Here is a 25,373-nt window from a genome sequence, read left to right as displayed (position 1 = left end):
TAAAGACCCAATTACTCATTCATAATCAAATGTAATTTTCAACACTGAAGGCGTACCTTGATCAGCTGTCTGGAGTGCCTGCACTTGTCTCAGTGTGTCTTCAAGGCTGATCTTCAGGTCTGCATGCAGACTTTCACTGGCCGTCAACCTGGAATTTAACTCTTTGTTTGAACAGAAGGGATTTGGAAAATTAAATACTGTATGGAATCAAATAAGTCCAGTTCAGATGATGGTGAAATTAGATGATATAACAATATGACACAGAGGGAAGTCTCAGTGGGAACTGCTCAGTTAATAAATAACTTTAAATAACGTTAAACCACCAGCTGTAACTTAATCATGAAAAGGTCATTGAAAATTCATATAAATTTCCATCAGCAGCCTCTGTGGATAATGCTTTGAATGACATAAATATGTCTTATACCCATATAGCAGCTAAAGAAGAATTCCCACACTACTGAGTCTTCTCACTTTACCTTGATCAACAGTCTTCAGCACCTCCAACTCCGTCTCTGTGTTTCCAAGCCGAGTAGCCAACTCCTTCTCCAGACTCTCACTGGACTCCAGTCTGGACTCAAACTCTGACAGATAAAATGAGGATAGGAATTAAATCTTGATTAAACAGCCCGATCATGAGTCTTTTGGTTTCTGATAGCTCACTTACTATTTAATTGAATGAATTCACAATGTGAGTATGCTAATACAATAATCTCTACATGTGATACCTTTCATTTCCACCTGTAATTGTGTCACCAGGGTTCTTTGTGTCTCTGCCTGGTCGTCAGTGGTGTTCAGTCTGGCCTCCAGTTCTGGTCATTAAAGAGGAATAAAATGGAAATTAGTCTGTAGCAATGCTGTTCTGATCCTCTAGGGGAATATTTCAGATGTATTTTTAAGTAGGGTTTATGGGGTAATTATCAGGAGTTAGTGTAAATGGCTGTGGGCATGCTCGCAATTTAGAGAAGCAGGTAGAAGTACAGGCACAAAAGTAAAGCAGTGTACTGCTGTGAATAGGGGCAGCAGCAAAACATATTTTAGCCACTAAAGAAAAGTTAATGTGTACACTTTATTTAGATTTATTTTCACCACTTTGTCCTTTTCTGACAGGGAACTAAAACAGTTATATTCAATCAAATCTTTATTTGTATGGCACTTTTCATACAAAGAGTAACACAAAGTGCCTAACAGAGATTAAAAACAAGAACAGAAATGAAAAACATCAAAGAAAATCAAGAAAAATAGAGACAGCCTGACCCTCCCACCCCCACATATACGTACGCAACAAAACACACACATTCACGTAGATATTCCCACACATATTCGCAAAGGCACCCGAACACCCCCCCTTACCACCCACACACACGCACACATACACCAGCACACACCAATTGTTACTAAAGAGAGATGGCTAGGCCTGTTCAAAGCCACCAGAGTCCTTTCCTTAAAAAAGAAAATCCTCATGGACACTGGAGTTGCTCATCTATCACTGTCTCGATCAGTTAGTTTGTTTGTGTTATTGTTTGACTTTTGTGTTTTAAAAGTTTAGATCATATTCACCAAAGTCACACAACAACAAACTAACCAGTTGACGCAGCGGTAGACCAGCAACTCCTGTGTTGTTTTTGTTTATGAAAATCTGGCTTTGAAGAGGGCATAGCTAGCAGCTTCAGTTGCCTGTCAGAAAGTGCTGTCTGATAGCAAGGTAAAGCAGTGGAAACACTCTAAATGGAGCATACACTTTAACTGATATTGATTTTTATTTATGTGGGATGATTATTTCAGGGAGTAAGATTCATTATTTTGCTGCTGCTTAAGTCGATAGCAACATTGCCTTGCTTCTGTGGCAATATTACTGCCTGCTTCCCAGCCACCATCATCAACTAACCCTTAAAACAGTGTATGTTTTGTACATATTGTTGTATATTATTGGACACAGCCATACTGTAAAAATTAAGTTTATTTACCCTGATCAGCAGTCTGCAGTGCCTTCACATCTGTGTCCACCTCTCCAAACTTATTCCCCAGATCTGTCAGTTTCATGTTCAACTCTATTTGTTAAAAAAAGAAAAAAAGCAAATGAATAATAAATGATTCTCCAACCAGTCAAAATAAACCATGAGGTGAGCTGTGGTAAGAGAAAATCTCCCTGTGTGTTTTAATAGTTGACGTTGTTGTTACCTTTAGTTTCTGTCTGTAGTTGTTCCACTTGTGTGACGTGGCCCTCAAAATCAATGATGTTCAGTCTGGCCTCCAGCTCTGCTCAGTGAGGATGGGGGATGATTAGAATAAACAAACAAGACAACTTAAATTGAACAAAAATAAATAAATGCATAATCGAGTAGAGTCAATTTTATTGAGGTTTTTTGAAAAACAATTGGAAATTCATTCCTCTTATATGCATTCTTAATAGGATCAAGTGCTGATATTTTTGGACAAAAGTATTATAACTTTTAAATATTTGTCCTTTCTCTTGTCCTCTTTACCTTGATCAACAGTCTTCAGTGTCTCCACCTCTGTCTCCGTGTTTGTAAGTCGGGTAGCCAGCTCTTTGTCTTGACTCTCACTGGACTCCAGTCTGGATTCAAACTCTAAAAGATAAAATGATGACACTAGCACTATTTTTCTCAGTTTTGAATACATTATTGATCAGCAATCTTGAGCCTTTTGGTCTCTGATCACTTATTTTACTCACTATGTGATCACACAAATATAATGTGAGTATGTACCCTTAATGTCCTCCTGTAGTTGTGCCACCAGGGCTTTTTGGGTCTCTGCCTCGACATCAGCAGCGTTCAGTCTGGCCTCCAGTTCTGGACATTGCATGGAGGAATAAAATCAAGTCCAATTTATAGAAATGTTGTTCTGATCCTTTAAAAAGCAAAACAACAAGGGTTGTTTTACTGCTGCCGCGGTCCACAGCAGTATACTGATGAGCGTCAGTAGTGGTACTTCCTCCTGTTTCTATAAACTGGGGGCACACCGATTGCCATCTACTGTATGTAATACATTGACAATGCAGAAGTACCTCACATGATCCCACTTCAAAAAAAATGTAACTATTCCTTTTTGATAATACCATGAAAGTATGGTTATATTTTAATTGGACACACCCATGCAGTAAAAGTGCAATTTATTTTACCCTGATCAGCAGTCTGCAGTGCCTTCACATCTGTGTCCACCTCTCCAAACTTATTCCCCAGATCTGTCAGTTTCATGTTCAACTCTATTTGTTAAAAAAAAAAAAAAGCAAATGAATAATAAATGATTCTCCAACCAGTCAAAATAAACCATGAGGTGAGCTGTGGTGAGAGAAAAATCTCCCTGTGTTTTAATAGTTGACATTGTTACCTTTAGTTTCTGTCTGTAGTTGTTCCACTTGTGTGACGTGGCCCTCAAAATCAATGATGTTCAGTCTGGCCTCCAGCTCTGCTCAGTGAGGATGGGGGATGATTAGAATAAACAAACAAGACAACTTAAATTGAACAAAAATAAATAAATGCATAATTGAGTAGAGTCAATTTTATTGAGGTTTTTTGAAAAACAATGGAAATTTTATTCCTCTCATATGCATTCTTAGTAGGATCAAGTGCTGATATTTTTGGACAAAAGTATTATAACTTTTAAATATTTGTCCTTTCTCTTGTCCTCTTTACCTTGATCAACAGTCTTCAGTGTCTCCACCTCTGTCTCTGTGTTTGTAAGTCGGGCAGCCAGCTCTTTGTCTTGACTCTCACTGGACTCCAGTCTGGATTCAAACTCTAAAAGATAAAATGATGACAGGAAACACATCCTGAATTCAACAAATGAAAACCAGAAACTAAACACTAGCACTATTTTTCTCAGTTTTGAATACATTATTGATCAGCAGTCTTGAGCCTTTTGGTCTCTGATCACTTATTTTACTCACTATGTGATCACACAAATATAATGTGAGTATGTACCCTTAATGTCCTCCTGTAGTTGTGCCACCAGGGCTTTTTGGGTCTCCGCCTCGACATCAGCAGCGTTCAGTCTGGCCTCCAGTTCTGAAGAATAAAACCCAAGATATTTATTTGCATAGTAAATTCCATGAAAAAACTGCCTCACATTCTACCCTTCATCCAAATATATTGTGCTTTAACTGACACAAGACATCATCATTTAGTTTGTAGTTTATTTACCTTCATCAGCAGCCTGCAGCGTCTTTACTGATGCATCCACCTCTCCAAGCTTATTTACGAGTTCAGTCTGTCCCGCCTTCAACTCTGTTTGTCAAAAATGAGTGAATAAATACTGAATGACTTCCACCACTGAATCAAAGATCAGTCATGGGTTGAGATTAGATGAGCTGAGATGAGGAGGAAATTGGCTTTGCCAGTCATTAATAATTGACTTGTTTATGTTGTTACCTTTAGTTTCTGTCCGTAATTGTTCGACTTGTGTAACGTGGCCCTCAAAATCAATGACGTTCAATCTGGCCTCCAGCTCTGCTCAGTGAGGATGGAAGAATGATTTAAATGAATTAAATATATATATGTATATATAGCATATGTAATCACATCTACATTACAGGTTTCTGCTTATATGTGAGCTGTAGAGTAGATTTTATTGAGGCTTATTGATGAAAAGGAAATTTATTCCCTTTATATACATTCTTTATTGGATCGAGTGTTCTAATTTTTGCGTGATAGTCTTTTAACAAGGATTAGACTTTTTGTCTTTGGCTCTCTTTACCTTGATCAACAGTCTTTAGTGTCTCCACCTCTGTCTCTGTGTTTGTAAGCCGGGCATTCAGCTCATTCTCTAGACTCTCACTGACCTCCAGTCTGGACTCAAACTCTGACAGATTAAACAATGACAGGAAATACATCTTGAATTTAACAAATGAAAATCAGATTTAAACCAAACATTAGCATGGTATTGTAAATAAGCATGAAAATAGGACATGAGGTGAGAAGCGAAGTGATATCGTCTCAATTTTGAAAACAGTATTAACCGCAGTCTTAGGCCTGTTGGTCTCTGATCACTTATTTTACTCACTATACGATCACCACTTGTGTGTATTTACCTTTAAATAATAATGTCCTCCTGTAGTTGTGCCACCAGGGCTTTTTGGGTCTCTGCCTCAGTATCAGCAGCGTTCAGTCTGGCCTCCAGTTCTGGACATTGAACGGAGGAATAAAATTAAGTCCAATTTATAGAAATGTTGTTCTGATCCTTTAAAAAGCAAAACAACAAGGGTTGTTTTACTGCTGCCGCGGTCAACAGCAGTACACTGATGAGCGTCAGTAGTGGTACTTCCTCCTGTTTCTATAAACTGGGGGCACACCGATTGCCATCTACTGTATGTAATACATTGACAATGCAGAAGTACCTCACATGATCCCACTTCAAAAAAAATGTAACTATTCCTTTTTGATAATACCATGAAAGTATGGTTATATTTTAATTGGACACACCCATGCAGTAAAAGTGCAATTTATTTACCCTGATCAGCAGTCTGCAGTGCCTTCACATCTGTGTCCACCTCTCCAAACTTATTCCCCAGATCTGTCAGTTTCATGTTCAACTCTATTTGTTAAAAAAAGAAAAAAAGCAAATGAATAATAAATGATTCTCCAACCAGTCAAAATAAACCATGAGGTGAGCTATGGTGAGAGAAAATCTCCCTGTGTGTTTTAATAGTTGACATTGTTACCTTTAGTTTCTGTCTGTAGTTGTTCCACTTGTGTGACGTGGCCCTCAAAATCAATGATGTTCAGTCTGGCCTCCAGCTCTGCTCAGTGAGGATGGGGGATGATTAGAATAAACAAACAAGACAACTTAAATTGAACAAAAATAAATAAATGCATAATCGAGTAGAGTCAATTTTATTGAGGTTTTTTGAAAAACAATTGGAAATTCATTCCTCTCATATGCATTCTTAATAGGATCAAGTGCTGATATTTTTGGACAAAAGTATTATAACTTTTAAATATTTGTCCTTTCTCTTGTCCTCTTTACCTTGATCAACAGTCTTCAGTGTCTCCACCTCTGTCTCTGTGTTTGTAAGTCGGGCAGCCAGCTCTTTGTCTTGACTCTCACTGGACTCCAGTCTGGATTCAAACTCTAAAAGATAAAATGATGACAGGAAACACATCCTGAATTCAACAAATGAAAACCAGAAACTAAACACTAGCACTATTTTTCTCAGTTTTGAATACATTATTGATCACCAGTCTTTGGTCTTTTGGTCTCTGATCACTTATTTTACTCACTATGTGATCACACAAATATAATGTGAGTATGTACCCTTAATGTCCTCCTGTAGTTGTGCCACCAGGGCTTTTTGGGTCTCCGCCTCGACATCAGCAGCGTTCAGTCTGGCCTCCAGTTCTGAAGAATAAAACCCAAGATATTTATTTGCATAGTAAATTCCATGAAAAAACTGCCTCACATTCTACCCTTCATCCAAATATATTGTGCTTTAACTGACACAAGACATCATCATTTAGTTTGTAGTTTATTTACCTTCATCAGCAGCCTGCAGCGTCTTTACTGATGCATCCACCTCTCCAAGCTTATTTACGAGTTCAGTCTGTCCCGCCTTCAACTCTGTTTGTCAAAAATGAGTGAATAAATACTGAATGACTTCCACCACTGAATCAAAGATCAGTCATGGGTCGAGATTAGATGAGCTGAGATGAGGAGGAAATTGGCTTTGCCAGTCATTAATAATTGACTTGTTTATGTTGTTACCATTACTGTCCTTCTCCAGTTGTTGCATTCGTTTGTTTTGGCCCTCCAAATCACCGGTGTCCAGTCTGGCCTCCAGTTCTTTTCAGCAGGGATGGGAAAAAAATGATTAGAGAGAAAGAAAGCATTTAGAACTTAAAAAAGAGTTTGGTAGTCAAATTTATTCACTCTGCTTCTTTTAAACTGCATGTAAGCTAAAATTTCCTGTTGGGGATGAAGTGACCGTACCTGTGCACTGCCGCACAACTTGCTGCACCTGCTTCCTCTGCTCTTCTTCCTGCATCTCACTGACTCTTATCCTGCCCTCGTGATCTTTTTTTTTTTTTACATAATAATGATATTGTTAAGTTAAACAAACACACACCTCACCAGGTAGTGATAACAGCTTTGAGATAACACACAGAAAAAGCTATAATTGCATTGATTTTTTGATAAATACATGAATGATTACAATATTATTCATTTTTATGATACATTTTGTATTTCACTCCATGTAAATGCACCTGTAAAGCCTTTCTTCAGTTCGTTCACCTGCTCCCATACCTCCTCCAGGCCTCCTTCAGTGGCAGTCCTCATTGATGGCTTTTCTGTAAAGTGAATTACACAAACATGAAACATTAAGTAATCATGCTATATTTGCTATAAGGTCTGATGCTTCAGACAAACATGCCACCACGCACATACCCTGCACTTTCTGAAGTTGCATCAGTTGCTCTTTGGTGTGTCGCAGCTCATTTCGCTGCTCATCCAACACAGTCATCACCTGGCTGAGCAAAGAGAGCGTATCTGCCTTAGCGGACTCATCTTGAGTATATGTGACAGCAGAGAACCTCTGTCCCAGGACGTTTGCCTCAGACAGGCAGCAGCCAAGCAGGACAAGTAAAACAACCCTCATCTTTGCAGGCTGTAGAGCTGTGACACATTAGGGGGGTCTGCAAAAGGGGCTTTTAAGCAGTAGTTGACCGTGTGAAAGGTTATGTAAGGTTTGTATGTTGTTTACGTGTAGTTGGCCATCTGAAGTTCATGAAACATGTCCAGAGGGGTCAAGGACAGAGATATTGTGATAAGAGGCTTTGAAATGACCATGGAAAAATAATTACATGACGGCTCTGTAAATGTATAATTGGTTGTAATCTAAAGGTTTGGAATTTGTTTTTAAAAGTGCTGACCTGAGATCAGAATCAGCTTTAATGAATCAGAATCAGAGATAGCATTTTGAACAATAGACATTGTTACATGATAGACATGCCATGGGTAGTATTAGATAGTATATATGGTTATATGGACTTAGTTTAAATACATAGAGGGATCATGTTTTTATGTTATTACAAGGCAGTTTAAGTATTATTATGACCAGTTGTGGAATATTATTAAGTACATTTACTTGAGTAGTGTGCTTAAGTACAGGTTTTAGGCATTTGTACTCTACTTGAGTTTTTTTTTCTTTTCATGCCATTTCATAATTTTAATCCACTGTATTTCAAAGGGAAATACTAACTTTTTATCTGACGGCTTTAGTTACCAGTTACTCTACAAATTAAGATTTTTGCAACAAAAAAAAACTACATAAAAACAACATTTTAGAGATATTTGTATCTAGCTTTATGCCATAACTCAGAATGCTAGTTATAAAGAAAAAGAGGAAAATGTGATGTATTAAAGGAGAACTTATCCAAGCCTGTGACATTAAATGGGTGCCATATACATCTTTTCTGCTTCTATAAGTCTCACAGTTCTAGTGACATTCAAAGACACATTAGTGTGTGTGCATGCAAGTCTGTGCACATGCTTGCCTTTGTGCAAGAGGGTAAACACGTGGATGTGCTGCATGTCCAGCCGGCTCCCATCAACCCTCAGGTCAGCATCATGACAGTGGAGTGCAGAGCTGGAGGTGTGTTTGTCCGCCTGTGTGTGTTTGTGGGCTGCCATGGGCGAGGTAGAGGTCAGGTGTTAAGCAGGGAAGGTTATAGAGTGATACAGGACAGATCTACTTTGGCACACCCAGGAACATTTGTGTGTATGCTTTGCATGTTTTTGTGTGTCTCCATTTGAGTTTTTGTTTATTTGTGTATACTGTGTTTTCTGTACACGTGTATGTGTGTGTTACTAAGCTTGCGGGGTATCCCAGGGCAGCATGTGTGCAGCAGAGGTCAGAGACGGTACACAGCAAAGGCAATAAAGCAGTGTTCTATAGGAAAGAACTGCTGTTACACATCTGAAGTTGTCTCTGTGTGTGCCATATTGGCCATGCATGTCTCCTGTGAGTGTGTGTGCATGCACATAAATGCGTGGTTGTAACATATGTGCATGTTTGCTGTATGTGAGCCTGAAATGCTTGCATACACATGGCTGCACCAGCTGCTGTTATATGGTAGAAGGGTCTCCAGAGAAATGGTTGGATATGTCAGTGGGTGTAAAGTGTAAATACAGTATTTGCATCCTCTGAGAGAAGAATCCCACGGGAAATCCTTTCGTTACCAGAGAAAATGTCATAGTGCAGAGAGGCTGAATTCATAGGACAGCCAGTGGAGGTTGAAGTGACCCCTTTGTTGAAATTCTTCACATCCTGTGTCTGTATCTCTTTTTATGTTACTCTTTTTGTCATCAATTTTGGGTGTATCAGTTTATACCTGCTAAATAATTGTCTCCATATAACATTAACATTAAGGAATTCCTCATCCTCAAAATGATCATTCATATATTAATAACTCACTCTGTATTATATTAAACTTGCCAAGAACACTGTTTTTCTTGCATGCCTCCATGGTGAATAAAGAATTTAACAAGGGAAAAAAATCTTTATGAGTTAAAGTAATAGGGGTCCAGATTTTAAAACAGCAAAACTATGTTAAAATATCTGTTTACAAACTCTCATACAACTCCTGCAGTATAATCTGAGTCTCATCATCCAGTTGTATGCTCAGTACTTCCCAAATACATGCATTTTGACAAAATTCTTGCTCCTTAAAATACTTCTGCGTACCAGTAGCACACCAGGGCAAATGCATGCAGGGGTCTAGAATCAGATCCCTAGTGCAAAATAGATTAAATGCAGGTATGATTTGACTTGAGAGGTTGCGATTCTACTTGGTACTGGATTATTTTAGTCAGAACCTCGAAGGTAGAGAATACCAATACCCAGCCCCACTGTCCAGGTGCGCTACTCTTCTGTCTGAGACTGTTTATGTAAAAGTGTTTTAAATAGTAAGGTTCAAGCAAAATTGCCTTTGTTGGCTCAGGGAAATACTGAGCATACAAATGGACACATGAGATTTAGATCATACTTCGTGTGAAAGAGCACGCACGTAAAACAATGTTTTCTTCATGAATTAACTAACATGGCTTGAGTGACTACAAGTGATATACAAATGCTGATTTGTAGGTGAAGTATTCCATAAAGGGATAACATTTGGATAACTTTGTCTCACCTTGTAATAGACCTTCCTTATTAGATATTCAAACTTTTATTGTTACAGTGGTGGCAAAAGTTTTTTAGCAGCTTTGGAAATGACTTTTTCTTACCCTTAAACCACGTAACCCAAATCAATAATCCTTTTTTGCAAGATTCCTTTGCAAAAAGAAGATTATCATTTCAGTCATGAAGTCAAAATCACCAGTTTGGGAAAGAACAAGTATTGTCAGTATTTGGAACATTTGGACAAAAGGACTTAAACAAACAAAATGTGAATGTCAAAATAGCCCCTCCAAATGTGCAAACACTTGCCACTAAGAATTTTATTCACAATGGCTTCACTGTTGTTTACTCCCATCTTGAGCATGTTTTTGTGTGGAAGAGTGTGAACTGTTTTTCTGCTTCAGCTGCGGCAACATCATCCACTGAGAGCTGTTTTTGTAGCTCTGATGTGCTCGCATCTTGTGAAATGATATACAGTGACTCTTTTCTGTGTTTTTGTTATCTGCCCCCTTCCTACGTACCAAATGCTCACTTCTCGTCAGAAATTTCCTAGCTTCTTATCTTCTTTGCTGAACCATGGCAAAAGTTATTGTTGCAGGTGATTTAGAATGAATGAGATTGAGGGGACAACCAGCATTTCTGCCAAGACACAGCTGAGGTCACATCCTTGCTTTTATTCTCTGTCTGGGTCAGATCACTGTATGAAGAGCTGTGATCTGTGAGGTTTTCATGCATGAAACAGGATTTTAAAGACTGCTGTCAAACCTCAAATGCATGTGTCCACAGCATTTTAAGGCATAGTTTTTTTGGTTTTTTTTAATATATCTATAAAAATGTCTCCTGCGTGACCTCTTGGCAACTTATCAAAGAAATTCAGAAAAGGTTTATTTGTTAACAGCTTTTGATGTTGCATTGAGTAATTTTATCATCCAAGATGGTGAAAATGACTTAGATTTGCATTGTTATGAGACAAGCAATGGCAGTGCACATGTATAGATATTCAACCATGCTGAGAAGAAGCCAACAGAGTATGCTGCAGATGCTCTCTGAAATTGTCCCGTACTGGATTTACAGAAGAGTCACATGTTGAGCATTATAGTTTTTATTCAATATATTTCATTCTGGTAGGAGATCTGTCCATGTTCACATCCAGTATGTGATAAAAACATCATGATGGAGCTTATAATGTATCAGAGAGACTAATGATTGGACTAAATCATATTACACAGAAAGAACGCTCACATTTTGACTGAATACATCTTTGCGTGTTTTCAGTGCAGAAAGAGACAACAGAATATGGGATAAGTGATGAAACTTAACCAATGAATAATGTACATTTACATACACTACATGTGTATATTTATATATTATCTGTATTTATAGGATGTGGGACAAGTTGCATTTTTAATCTACAAATTCAAAGTGATCACATGTATGTTGTAATCTGGTTAAGTGTGTTGGAAAATGTCTGAGTTTTGGGTCTGTTTAATAAAGTTGCGCTTCATGGCACCCTACCCCTTGTCAACTAGCGCATTTCCTGTGTAGCCAGTTAGTGCACCAATATGAAAGAAAAATACTTTTTTGGTAAAGTATTGCATAAATGGGTCACTGTCTGCATGCGTGAATTTGGATGCCACAGAGAGATGAAAATGTCTCAATTTAGGTCCTGAGCTAAAATAAGAAAATATTAGGGATACAGTAAAAGAAAGGCTTGAGTTCTGTAAATGTAAAATATGCATTGTATCATTCACACTAACGTGCAGCGCAATTTTTTAATCTCTAACTAATTAACAGATTTGGCTCAATGTTTTTGCTTCCTTCTTCCACAGATCATCGCATATCAACCATATGGACGCTCTGTAGACTGGTGGGCATATGGAGTTTTGCTCTACGAAATGCTGGCAGGACAGGTGAGTGGTGTTCACACACACACACACACACACACACGCACACACACACACACACACACATACACACACACTTATATAAGTGCATGCTGCAGATTATGCCGAAAACTTTACAGGGACACAAGGTTACTGACAGACTGCTCACACCTACATTATTCCCACATTCCACTTTTGCGAGCAGCAAGGCTCCACATAGGCTAAATGTACTCAGGTGGTGCTTCCTAAAGAACTTCCCACCAGTACTAATAGTAAATATTGACATGTATACATGCAAACCCTCCATCTCACCTCCAGTCAAAGGGGCAGCACATTCTCTGTGGTAACCTTTGGCCCTCTGTCAGCTGAGCGTACAGGTCTGGCTGAACATATGCATTATCTGCTTGAGCTGTGTGACTTTGATTATGACTGTATTTTTACGTAGGTTGGATGCTTACCAGACCTCTGTAGCCCACTCATCTGTGCTTTAAACCACATTCTGGTAGAGGTTGTAGTAGAAACAGATTATGTCAGAGGTAACCTAAATTATTGCCTCATGGTTAAATGCTTCTATGAACCAATCAAGTTGCAGTTTGCATTCATGTCTGTCCAGACCTAAATGCAGCCATGACAGTAGACAATGCTTCAAATATGGACGATGCTGCAAAGATATACAATTAAATCATTTATTCAAAAAAATATCAGAATTATATCAAAATTATACTTAAATTGAAATTAACTTTTCCTTTTTATATTTAAATTGAGTTAAATAAAGTTTTCAAGATCAAAACTCCAGATTTTTTTTAAATTTACAAACCTTTTGACCTTTACCTTCTTTCATACCAAGAAGCTACACATTCTAAAACATTAATGCTTCACACACATCTTCTCTCTGGCAGCAAAGAAGATTTTTCATTTAGCACAGTTTCGATGTGAACACCCAAGATTAGTGTCACCAGTTCAGTATCTGACCAAATGTCTCCCCCTCTGTTTCTGAGGTGTGATGTTGAGTAATGGCCAGAAAAGTGTTTTTGTAGAACATTATGATGTCACAGTGAAACTGACCTTTGGCCTTTTGGATATAAAATCTAATCACTTCATCCTTTAATCCTACTATACATGTATGTGAAATGCTGTCAAAAATAACAAATGAGTTCTTGAGTTATGGCCAAAATTACGTTGTGTGAGGTGACAGTGACTTTTGATCACCAAATTCTAACCAGTTCATTGTTGGGTCGAAGTGGTTTCAACTATGCATTTGGACTTTTGTGCCAAATTTGAGGAAATTCTTTCAAGGTCCTCATGCAATCATGACAATAAGACAGACAAGGTCACAGTCCCTGTGACTACAAATATCTGTTCAGTGGACGTTTGTGCTAAATTTTTGTGCCAAAAACAATGTCTCTGTGCCAGCAACAGCTGTTGTCCATACATCTCATTCTTTTGAATGCAATATCTCAAGAAGGCCTTGAAATATTTTTTTTTCACATTTGGCATGAACATGCCCTTGGACTCAAGATGAACCAATTAGATTTTGGTTGTAGGTCAGGATCACTGTAACCTCAAAAAACTTGGCCATAGCTCAAAAACTCATTTGGTAATTACAATAAAACTAAAAATAGCACAAAATAAAACATTAAAGCAATGACATTTTATACCCAAAAGCTCAAAGGTCAACTTAACGTTCTGCAAAAACACCTTTCTAGCCAATTTAGCCAATTATGTGACAGTTTATCAGATACTGTATTGATGGCACTAATATTGAAACTGTGCTGATTATAGAGATCTTCTGTGTTGTCAGATTGAAGATGTGTTTGAAACATCCATGTTTAACAATTTGAGTCTTCTTTGAGGCAACATCAATATTTGAAGCATTGTTTATTGTCATGGCTACATATAAGTTTGGACAGACATTGATGTAAACTGCAACAGTAGACAGTCACAGGCTGTAATTCTAGTTTTACTCTGTCCTTTTTATAGGGTTGAACATTTTTAATAATCTCACTCACTAGATGTTTTTTTTACAGCTTTTAAAAAAACATGTTTCCAAGACTTGACTTATTAAGACATGTATGACTTATTAACATATTTTTAAGTAACCCTCATTCCACAAGGCCAAAAACAAAGTGCAAGTCCGTGCAAAATCAAGCTCCCTTCACAGTAGAGGATAACACGAATATGGGTTTGTTTTCCATTCCCAAATGAAGTAGGAGCAGGCATCAGCTGTTAAACAATTAACAAAAGTTTTTACCTATTCAGATGCTCCCTTCCTCTGTCTCTCCCTGCGTTGTGTGAAATCAGGTAAAGAGGGCATGACGCAGACAGGCTATCTCTACCCAAAGGGGCCAGTGGAGTGGAAATGACGAATAATTCATTTTATGGACTGTCAAAACACCCACATTATGGTTACTGATGATAACCACCCAGAGAGCAGAGGGAAAAAGCTGTGTCATCTACTCCATTTGCCCTGCAAGCTCTTCCTGTGAAACTTATTTGCACAAACTCTGCTCTGCTCCTTGTTGTTTTCTTTCCATTTTCTATGTCTTCCGTGTTTTCAGTTTACCCTGTCTTTTGCTAATGCTGTTCTTCCTTATTGCACCCTTTTAAGTCAAATTGTTGTCTGATTTTTCTGCCCTGTTCAGCTTTATTCTTCAGAGAAAAGAGTTTATAAGTCTCCACACCGGTGATAGCTGTGGCTGGAGGCATTATGTTTTGGGTTGTCTGTCCATCCGTACTTAGGGAATATCCCATTTTATGAGCATGAAAGTTCAGCATTGAGCTCAGATTAAATCTTGTTGGTCAAAGGTCACTGTGACCCTGCATCTGTCTCATCATCATGAATGTGATATCTCAAGAACGTCTTTGAAGAATGTTCACTTGGACTTGTGTTTTTGGCTCAAGAATTCATATGCAAATCATAACAGCATTTCACTCAGATGTCTAAGAGGACAAAATTATGAAGTGATGACATCATATATACTAAATGTCAATGGTCAACTTCAATTTGACATTGTAACATTTTGGAAGAAAAAAAACACGTTTCTGGTCATTATTCAACATCATAACTCAGGAACAAAAGGGGAGACATCTGTCAGATACTAAAATACTGACACTAATTTTGGGTGCTCTCCCTGAAACTGTGCTGATTGTATAGATCTTCTGTGCTTCTGGGGGCAAAATGTGTGTGAAGCATCCATGTTTTCACAGACATGGACGTAAACTTCAATTACAATTTGACTGGTGCCCGAATTTGGCCACAGAGAGGACACAAATCACAAAAAGGCAAAAGTACCACTGGTGGATCCCTGTGGTGCTCCATGGTGATGCCTTCCTTTTAGCAGTAAAAAGTTGTCAAGAGAACAGCATTTATTCACAATGTTTAAAATGGATGAAACACCAATATTATTCTTACTCCTTCCACCCCCAGCCTCCATTTGATGGCGAGGATGAAGATGAGTTGTTCCAGTCCATTATGGAGCACAATGTTTCCTACCCCAAGTCCATGTCCAAAGAAGCTGTCTCCATCTGCAAAGGGGTGAGTGGACGTTCTTTGCCATTAGGGGGACATTGTTGATGTTACAAACCAGTTTTTATGGTAACGCCAAATCCAAACATGGTATTCATAAAAGTTTAACATTGTACCTGCTGTAAGTGAGGCAGTTTCTTTCCATTTTTTGTTTTTGTTTAACAAACACATACAGAAAAAATGCACTGTCTGCTTTGAAATTTGCTTCTTCAGTCTTTTGTCCTGTTTAACTAGGACTGCTTTCCCCTGACGGTTTTCCCACCTGGCTGGAAAATCCTGTAAATCAGCATTTTAAGTCCTGTGTCTTTCACGCTCCTCACTGAAGCCAAAATAATTCTTCACGTAACAGGGCTACAAGCTCTTCCTGCTACTTGAACTTTAGGGAGAAAAACTGACAGGCTGTGTCACAGACTGCTGGAAGGCTTCTCTTAGCCTTCTGGAGTCAGACGTAACATATGGGAAGTCTGGTTCCATTTGCTGTAAGAATGAAGAGTTAGGCTTTTTTAAAATCCTGGCTGGGAACTCATCTGCAAGTTCCCTCCTCTTCTCGCTCATTTCTTGTGTCTGTGACTTTCGCATGATTAAATTATTGAAGAAAGATAAGGTCATCCGACATACTTCTGACAAGTATGTCTATAGCTCCATGAGCATGGTGTTTTAAAAGTTTGTTGCATAATCAGTGTGGCCATTTTACAGAGTCTAACATATTCCAGATGCACAGTCATTGTTAGAACAGTGGGCTTACTAACTAGAGTAACCAAGACAGTCTGGGGACTTATATTATCATATACTGTATACCACGGTGAAACTTCAGGGAGGTATGAAGGTATGTAAAATTAGATACTGCCCAAGCCTACTCCTGAAAACCCAAATAACACTGGCACATACAGTATCACATGTCTTGATCACAAAATGCTTTATTTGGAAAAAGGCCTGATTTGAAATGCCCAAAGGAATATGCGGTTTACGCGACCTGTTTCAAATTCAAAAAGTATTCAAAAGTACTCGTAAAAATTGTGGAATATTACTTTGTGTGTAATGGTACTCAGTATATCAGTACAGGACCTAATGCACTAAATTGTTAATCAGCCACAGAGGAACATCAAAGACTCACCTGAAAACCAATCACATCTGTATGCTGTTTTTGTTCCACAAAAAAGAAAAAAAAATCATATTAAGTGATGTTTTTTTTTCTCCTTCCAAGCCTTCAATCTGCCTCCTTTATCGAAACTGTGGTATGACTATTTGGTAGTAGCACCAATCACTCTACACAAACCAGCTTACACATATAAATTGATCAGCAAAGCATTATAGAGCCTAACAAACAGTTGCTCTTATTAGTTAAACCAGCCACAAATAGTCACTATCTCAGTAAGCTATTTTAAGTCAGATCAGTTTCTGGACAAACCCATCCACTGTTATATCAAGTGTAGAACTCTGCCAACATGTATTTAATTGCTAAGAGAGACTTTTCACACTTTGGGATTAAGAAAGATTTTCACAGATCACTCCTCCTTCTTAACTTTCTCTCCATATGTATGTCTGTTTTCTGCCCACTTTGTGCACACATCTCGGAATGACTGTAGACATAATCGAGCTATATATAGTTGTCTGATCGTGATGGCCAAATTCAAAATACAGCGTGTGGTTTGGCATTTCTTGTTGTAGTCCAGCACTGGCTTTGTTGGTGACAATTTTTGATTACATTAAACTGATCTACGATGTGTTAATGAAATGCAGTTTCTGCTGCCATGTGTATGTGGCTGCTGGACGTTCAGAGACAGAGGGGGACAGAGACGTACAGTGGGTCAGTGCAAGTCAAGCAGGCAGATACTGGGACATCGCGACTGTTTTGTCTCCTTTTATGGCAACAGCAGAGGGTTTTCTAAAGCAAATGAAAGTCGAAAGCAACAAAGAAGAAGGATTTAAAAAAAACAAAAAAAACCTGCGTGCTTGGGTTTATTTAGGACACTTACCTAACGGATTCCCTGAATCTCAGTGAAATTTGCAGTCTGCTCCAGTTCACTGCCTCACAGAATAAACAATAAGGCAAAAATCACATGTAGGAATTGTGCATCCTTTGAATGAACTTGATTGGCACTTCGTATGTATATGGTCATCTTAAGGGGAGCTGGTGTACATTAAATATGGACAATTTTGGCAGCTATCACAGTCGCTGTTGACATGAGGACTGTTTGATCATTAAAAATGATTACTGCTGTTTAGCATCAGCAGCGAGAGAAGTGCTTGTAGTCCTTGAAGATACAGTAAGACTAACAGTCAGAAAAAAGATTATAAAGTATGTGTAAATAAAGTTTGCATTCCTTTAAATGTCCAGAAATGCTCACTGGGGTTAGAGAAAAGCACATATTTGTGTATGTGTGTGCATACAAGGAATTTAACAGTGAAAGTGGCAGTTTTATTTCTGTCCAGGGGCAGTGCAAACTCAATGAGCCGTGCAGTAACACGCTTTGTCTCCTTGTCCCTTCCTCAACTCCACTTGTTTCACTTTGTCCGCCTTTTTCCTTTTGCCATCCTTTTCTTCCTCCGTCTTTTTCTTAGCCGAGTGTGTGTGTGTGTGTGTGTGTATGTATGTGTGTAAGTGTTGACCTGGTCTTGGCCCAAGTCCCTGTCTCAGCCCTTGTTTGGCATGGCTGCAGCACTTCCTCTTAATGGATACAGTGCTCGCCAGCAGCCTGGCACACAAAAGACAGGGAAAGGGAGAAATGGAAGAGGTAAAATAAACAAGAGAAAGCATGGTTAGAGGGAGATAAAGAGAGGGAAGAAGCGGAGGAGAATAAGAGAGCAAGATTGGTAGGGAGCAGGAGAGGTGATGTTGGAGAGAAGAACAGATTTTGACAGAAAGCTAAGGCTGATAAAGCAATGGTTAGTCACTAAAGAGTTACTCATTAAAAAGGACAACAACACACAACAATACACTAAATCTGTAGTATGCATAGACTGTATAAAAATAATGGACATAGCCACTTTGATGCCACCTATTGGTTTGTGGACTTCCATTTTGAAGCCTCTAATTTGGCATTTTGGCCATCTTGAAGTTTTAGAGCCAAAAGTTACTTTGTTGTAGCAAGAGGTTGGATCTAATACTAGTGCTACCTCCTAGCTTGGTTAGCATGGTTCATTTACAGCTATAGTTAACTGTGATAATGCTGATGCTAACTTTAGCTAGCAAGATAAAATAAAAAAAAACTGAACATCTTGACAACGTAGAGGATCTAACCAAAAGGTGAATATGACTTCTGAGATGGTGAAAAATATTACAATTTACTTCTATAAAGCGAAAACACTGAAATAGCGAAAGTTACGGCTAAGCCTTTGCCCTATGAATCTGTGGTAATACCATGGTTATATTAACTTATGTTGTCATTGTAGCAGCAACTTGTCAACGTTTTGTCAAGATGGTGCCCAGTTGTCACTTAAAGTGGCCAACCCCTAAGTTTGTATCAGTGTAAGCCTTAATAAATCATATACGGGCAAGTTATATAAATATTCACCCTTGTAAAGTTATCATGAAAGTGGATAATTAGCTATAGAGACCAAAACTTTTTTTTTTATACCAAGCTGTAAATATGTCTTTTCTGCTGTAAAGTTGGACATTTTAATATTAGGGTCTTTGGAAGATTGACTTGCTTCTGGAGTCATCCTTCAAGTGGCCATTTAAGCAACAGCAGTTTCTGGCACTGCTACATTGACTTTATTTTTCAATCCCGGAGGTTGCCGCTTGGTTATATGCAAACATAGGTATGCTTGCAGAGTTTTATTTTGCAGCCATACAGCTAGTCTCTATTTTTAGCAAGCCCATGTATACTGAACAATTCATTACGTTTTAAATAGGTCACAGATGTAGATACACATTAGTCTCAGTAATGGGATGTACGTAAAGGGCATCCATTTCAATGCTGTTGTAGCACGTTAGATAGCTTGTAGAAAATGAGGGTGAGACAGGTACACACAAACATTGTGTTATGAGTGTGAATAATGACAAAGAGGCAAATATCTGCTGTGATTTTACCTTTCATTTGAAAAATTTCACCCTTTCCTAATTTACTGGAATGGATCTCTGGAGCGCTTTGGGAAAAAACAAAAAAAGCATCCAGCGAGTTTTCTGTTGTAATGCCAGCAGAAAAGGTCAAATTTAAGCTCATTTATTATTTGTTCAAGTGTGGTTTGTCTTTGATCAGATGTTTTGCCTTGGTAGATCCCCCGGCTCCCTCAGACTGGAGCACACTAAAGGATGATGTGTGTGTTTCGAAAGCCTTGATGTACTGAATCACACAGTTTTACCTGGCCAGACTCCCTGCTGACTTAGAGACCCCATCTGCTTTGTCTCATACTTTATCACTCTCGTTCGCCATTCTTCTCCCCCTCTCCTCCCCTTTCCCATCAAATCTAACGACTTGATGCTCTCAGCGGAAACAGCAGGGTAACGAAGTTATATACACTTTGTGACCACATGCAACGAAACCTCTTGATGACAGTTCTTGGCGCGGTGCCATTGAGATTCGAGTGCTAACAGTTTTCAGACAGAACAATCAAATGTTCTGCGGGAAATATCAACACCATATTTTCTTCTTTCAGGAGAAAAGCTATCACATTCATGCAAAGTATTTCAAGAGTATAAGTACAAAAGGAAAAAGGAAAAGCTTGAGCATTTGATTGGCATGGTGGCAGGCCAGCAGTCAGTCAATTTCAAGGACATTTCAATGTGCAAGGTGTGTCATTTTAATGGTGACAGCCTTGTGTTTGCAGCAGGATGCTTTCACACCGTCACTGACAGTCGTGTGAACAGCCAGAAAGCTGCAAATGACTTTTTCTTTCCCGTTAACAGCTGTCTGATGTTCTCTGCCAGCTGGATGCACTCCGCTAGTTCAGATGTGGCCCAGCCCATGGCTTGTATATCTTAGGGGCTTGCTGCAGGAAAGCTGGCTTGCAAAAGTTGTGCAAGTAGTTATTCAGCACTAAGAAAAGTTTTTCATTTTCACATGTCATTAATATGGCTGTATCTCTTAAATTATAAGTCAAAAAGAAAGTTCGGTAACGCATTGATGTATTTTTTTTTACACTTTTTGTATCTGCCGCATTTCTGTTCTTATGCAAATTCTACATACAAACAAATGTTCATGCAACCTGACGTCTGAAGCAATGCTGCACTATTAACTGATCACTTAATAGTTACAATCAACTGACTGAAAAAACATATAACTGATGAGAGTGGATATATTTAGATTTAGATAGTGAAAGAACACATCAAACGAAACACCTACACTGGGTATAATACAATCTGATACAATGTGTCACCCCAAAAACAGAGGTTTCTGTTCCATTGTGTCACTACAGCAGGACTGTAAACACTGTACACAAAGAGACAGAGAGAAAGACAGAGAGAGACAGAGAGAGAGACAGAGAGAGAGACACAGAGAGAGAGAGACAGAGAGAGAGAGAGAGCATGTAAACAGAGCTAGCAGCAGTATTGATTGACAGCTTGAATTTTATGAGGTTGCTTCCTTTTTTTCTTGTGCAATAGACAAGTTACCAAAATGTGAGGTAATTTTGAGCTCCTCATCTCACACTAAGTTCTTGAGAAGAGCAAAGCCCAGTTGCTAAAAAAAAGGCCACTCCTAAAGACACACACAGTTACAGCAGCAATTGTCCCTCCAAGTTCTGTTGCAGTAAAAATGGTGGCAAAGATGACTGGAAAGCTGGGATTTTTTTTTTCACCTCACATCAAGCCTAACTTTAGTGGATAGTGGTCCACAACATATTAGGTATGGAATTAAAATGTAGATACAACAGATTAAATTTAGGCCAAACATTTTTATGGATGACTTCTTGTTTTTAGCCAAGAGAATTTCCCAAAATGCCTTTTGCTCTCTGCTTTTGCTATATGATTTTGTTGAGGACTCATGTTTAGATAAGTTAGGAGTCAACAGTCAGTGACAGTATTAAACAGTCAATACAACTGATTTCAAAACAATTATGAATCACTGCAGCCACAAGACATTCTTGAGCATACAATCATGAGTGTCAAAGTGTGATTGCTGAACATGTCACATAATTCGGGAGAACTGCCTGAGCTGGGTGTGAAGGTGTGTATCACAGATATTTAACTAGAGGTGCTGCAGTCTTGCATGCCTGTGTGACTTTGTATGTATGCATGTAGTCATTTAAAGAACAAACACTGTACACCATACCAGGGCATAGAAACCAGCTGATTTAAGCATTAAAACTAGCTCAGTCCAATAAAGAAGCATTTCCATTTTAGAGTTCAGTGTATGAATAAGTCAGTTTTGTCCTTGGACTGTCAATATTGAAACCCACCTGTCTCTCTGTCTGTCTCCAAGGCTTCTCTCCGTTCTTTAGCTATTCATTCAGGACATATCACTGTACTGACGTGGGAGTGGTAATGCAGATTATTTATGCAGATAGTATAACTATTGAAATTCCATATATACACTCACAATAACAAGCAGCTAATCAGTAATTCTGCTCCAATATCAGTAGGAATTGCTTTAATGCATTTAAAATAGGCTCGTTTTTTTCCTCCTCCAGCCCAGCTCGTGTTCTGTTTATGCAATCTGCAAGAATTTACAGGCCCTCTAACAGTAAACAAACATTTAAATTACTTTAAATTTGCGAAACATTACTTGCATAATTATGTTTAAGTAACACCAGTGGGCTTCTACATAATATAACAATGACAGATTTTGTTGTGTTTCCTGTGGGTGCTTTTTTATTATCTTGGTTTGCTTTTTTATAAAGTGTAAACTTTGTGCTCATGTGATTGGAAGTGGCAGCAGTTCTCTCAAGGCAGAAGAAGCAGAGGGATGGGAAAAAACTATTATATCACTCTTTTTCAGACCCATCTGTTAAGCTGTCACTTACTGACCTAGAAACAAGGTGGAATCACATTACAAAACACATCACTGACAGAACACAGAAGTGGGAGAAACTAAGTGTGGGTTTTCCTCATACACTAATAGCGATTGCTTTTTGAGAGATAAATCCAGTTGCTAATGTACATTGTTTTACTGTGAACTGAAAAAATTAAAATCTAAATCTCTGAAAGTGAAAATGTGCCTCATTTATGTAAACTTAATGAAACTGAAGAAAGGGAAAATGTTTTCCTCATTGGGGTACTTAATGACAGTGCAATTTAAAGGCTCTTTGTTCTGACTTCATGACCTCCTTTTTGTTTCTTACTATGAGCAGTTGATGACCAAGCACCCATCCAAGCGTCTGGGATGCGGCCTTGAGGGAGAGAGGGACATCAGAGAACACGCCTTCTTCAGACGTATCGACTGGGAACGCCTCCAGAACAGGGAGATACAGCCGCCTTTCAAGCCCAAAGTGGTAAGTACTGTGCACATACACTTTTACATTTGGTTATAAGTGTCTTAGGGTTTAATTTACACTTCATAGTCTAATTAAGTGTGAAACCACTTGGTGTAATTACTGTAACTAATGTCACGGTGATTAGTAGCCTCTCTCACATGAGTTTAGCCTTCATTAAAATAAGGCCATGTTCCCCATTACACTTGTCTGTTCCTGTCACAAAGGGAATGTTGCACCTTCGAGCTCTGTTTTCATCTGGTGCAAGGTGCAAAGTGCAGCACTGTGGCAGCAAAGAGGCATTTTCTTGAGATGCAGTCATTTCCTTACTGAGTCCTGTTAAAAATATTATGCTATCGTGTAAAATCTGAACTACATTTGGATGAAAACATGAATTCAAAAAAGCAAAGTATTCTGCCACAATAATACCTAAATTGCACCATCACTCACTGCGCATAGCACACTTGACTGCACTTTGCATCATCCACCAAATTAGCAAGCTTTGGGGCAAATTCACAAAGACTGATGGCACAATGAATTGCATATCAATTGCAACCGCTATCTGCCCCGTCTCAAGGTCACAGAAGATAATGCACAAATGATATTAAAGTGCAAATGCGCCCAAAAAGTTTTGCAGGTGAGTGCGAATTGCCCTGTTTTGCGTGTGATTGCATCTATCCATGTTGCGAAGTTTAAAAGTTGCCTTTACCAAGAACACAGTAGACAGAACAGTGGTGAAAAGAAAAAGAAGAAAATCATATTGTGAGCTTCAGGTCCCGACTGACCAGGTGCAGAGGCTCATCTGGCGTGACGATGGCTTCACCTGGTTATAATCATTGCAGCCCAAATCACTGGAAGTTCTGGGCTTGACACCCTTGATGAATGTGCTTCAATTACCATCAACTATCTGAGGATGCTAATAATTTCACTGTAATTGCGTGTGGCTATTAGTGATGATTGTTGTTAATTGGACTGCCTCTGCAGTGTAACTCATTCGCATTAAAAGGGGTCAAGGATCTTTATTGTGCAGGTTTAGCAGCTGCAGAATCTGTGCAATCCATGTATGAATTCTCCCATTTGTTTTTCTTTCTTTTGTCTCTCTTTGCCTCAATGCCATTAGTCCTGGTGCATTTATTCTCTTTGGCTTTACCAAGGTTGTGTTTCATTGGGCCTTTCAGTCATGATCTGTTATTTTAAGAAGCTCTAAAAACATTGCTTGCACTTAAAGAACAGTGCCATCCTCTTATTTTGTGCCATTCAGCATCCTATCTTTGTGCCATAAAGCAATCCTCAGTTGTCCCCTCAAATTTAGCACAATGTTCAATGCTTTTTTTGTCCAGTGGTCTTGATAGTCTACAGAAATTCTTCTTTCATTTTGTATTAATGTGGCAAAGGCTAATCGATGTCAGTATATTTTAACTGATTTATTACCCCCTCTTAGAGTATGCATTCAACACAATACAGGTAGAAAAAGACAAGTGAACAAATATAACTTCATGAACTTCTACATCGAAACAAACATGTACAGATGTCATCATCACTACAGGACAAATCTTTCTTAGCAAGACATTTTATGCCCCTCTTTACTTGCCTCGGAGAATGTGTTTTGCTGTTTGTTTACTAGCTGCAGTACCTCAGCCTTTAGTCAGATTTGTTAGGGAACCTTATTAGTTAAAATGTCTCTAGTTACTGTCCTTAACTACGGTCATAGTGAGTTTGTGTGTTACGTTGACAGTGTTCAAATAAAATGAAACAGGTAGTGTATAATGTAGCAGTACAGACAAAGTTAGTTCCAAGTTATGTAATGTGTTATACATCGACTGTTTTGGAATGTCAATGAGATGCTTAAAACAAGATTTACACAAAAATATTTCATGTCTTTACCTCATGCTCAAGCTTGTACCTAAATCTCAACTGCCCAAATATTTTCAAGAACCACCATCCCCAAGCAAAGCACACACACACACACACACACACACACACACACACACACACAGAGAAAATCCTTATCTGCACATGCCATATTTTATGGTGGGGTCACTCTCCTCAAGGCTTCCATTAACGTTACATCCAATATCATTTAGGGCACTTAAAATTCACTTTATCACTCTGAGAAATCCTTCTTGTTAATATTCTAAAACTTGCCATAAAAAATGTCACATGTCTTGAATATTTATACATATCATGGAATATTATAAAATTTTAAGTTTCAATGTACACAATTTATTGCACCACTTTTTAGTGTCTAGTTGGAGTTGATAGCATATTTTGTGGAAAATTTCAGGAGACGACTTGTAACAAAGTTAAACGAATCACGCTGTAACGTTATGTAACGTAATGTAACGTTACTTGCATACGTCACTTAAATTATGTAACAAACATACTTATCTGAACCCAAACCATGACCTTTTCTTCAAAAAGTTTCCTAATGTGCACTTGCAAGTTTTACTTACTAACGTGTTTAAAACTGCCACTGTTAGTATGT

At 38.4% G+C, this 25,373-nt stretch overlaps 1 protein-coding gene across 2 annotated transcripts in view; it reads left to right on the top strand.

The window, feature by feature from the left end:
- Positions 1 to 25,373, top strand: part of prkcaa (protein kinase C, alpha, a) — a 186,754-nt gene that overhangs the window by 148,159 nt on the left and 13,222 nt on the right. For both annotated transcript variants that reach the window (XM_042484741.1, XM_042484740.1), the window contains exons 14-16: positions 11,959 to 12,039; positions 15,440 to 15,547; positions 22,769 to 22,909. In XM_042484741.1, the coding sequence (XP_042340675.1) occupies positions 11,959 to 12,039; positions 15,440 to 15,547; positions 22,769 to 22,909 (330 nt within the window). The remainder of the gene's footprint in view (positions 1 to 11,958; positions 12,040 to 15,439; positions 15,548 to 22,768; positions 22,910 to 25,373) is intronic.

This window comes from Plectropomus leopardus, chromosome 4 (assembly GCF_008729295.1).
Source record: "Plectropomus leopardus isolate mb chromosome 4, YSFRI_Pleo_2.0, whole genome shotgun sequence".
Classification (NCBI taxonomy): domain Eukaryota; kingdom Metazoa; phylum Chordata; class Actinopteri; order Perciformes; family Serranidae; genus Plectropomus; species Plectropomus leopardus.
The sequence above is the reverse complement of the archived record's forward strand: the minus strand, read 5'-3'. Positions and strand labels throughout refer to the sequence as shown.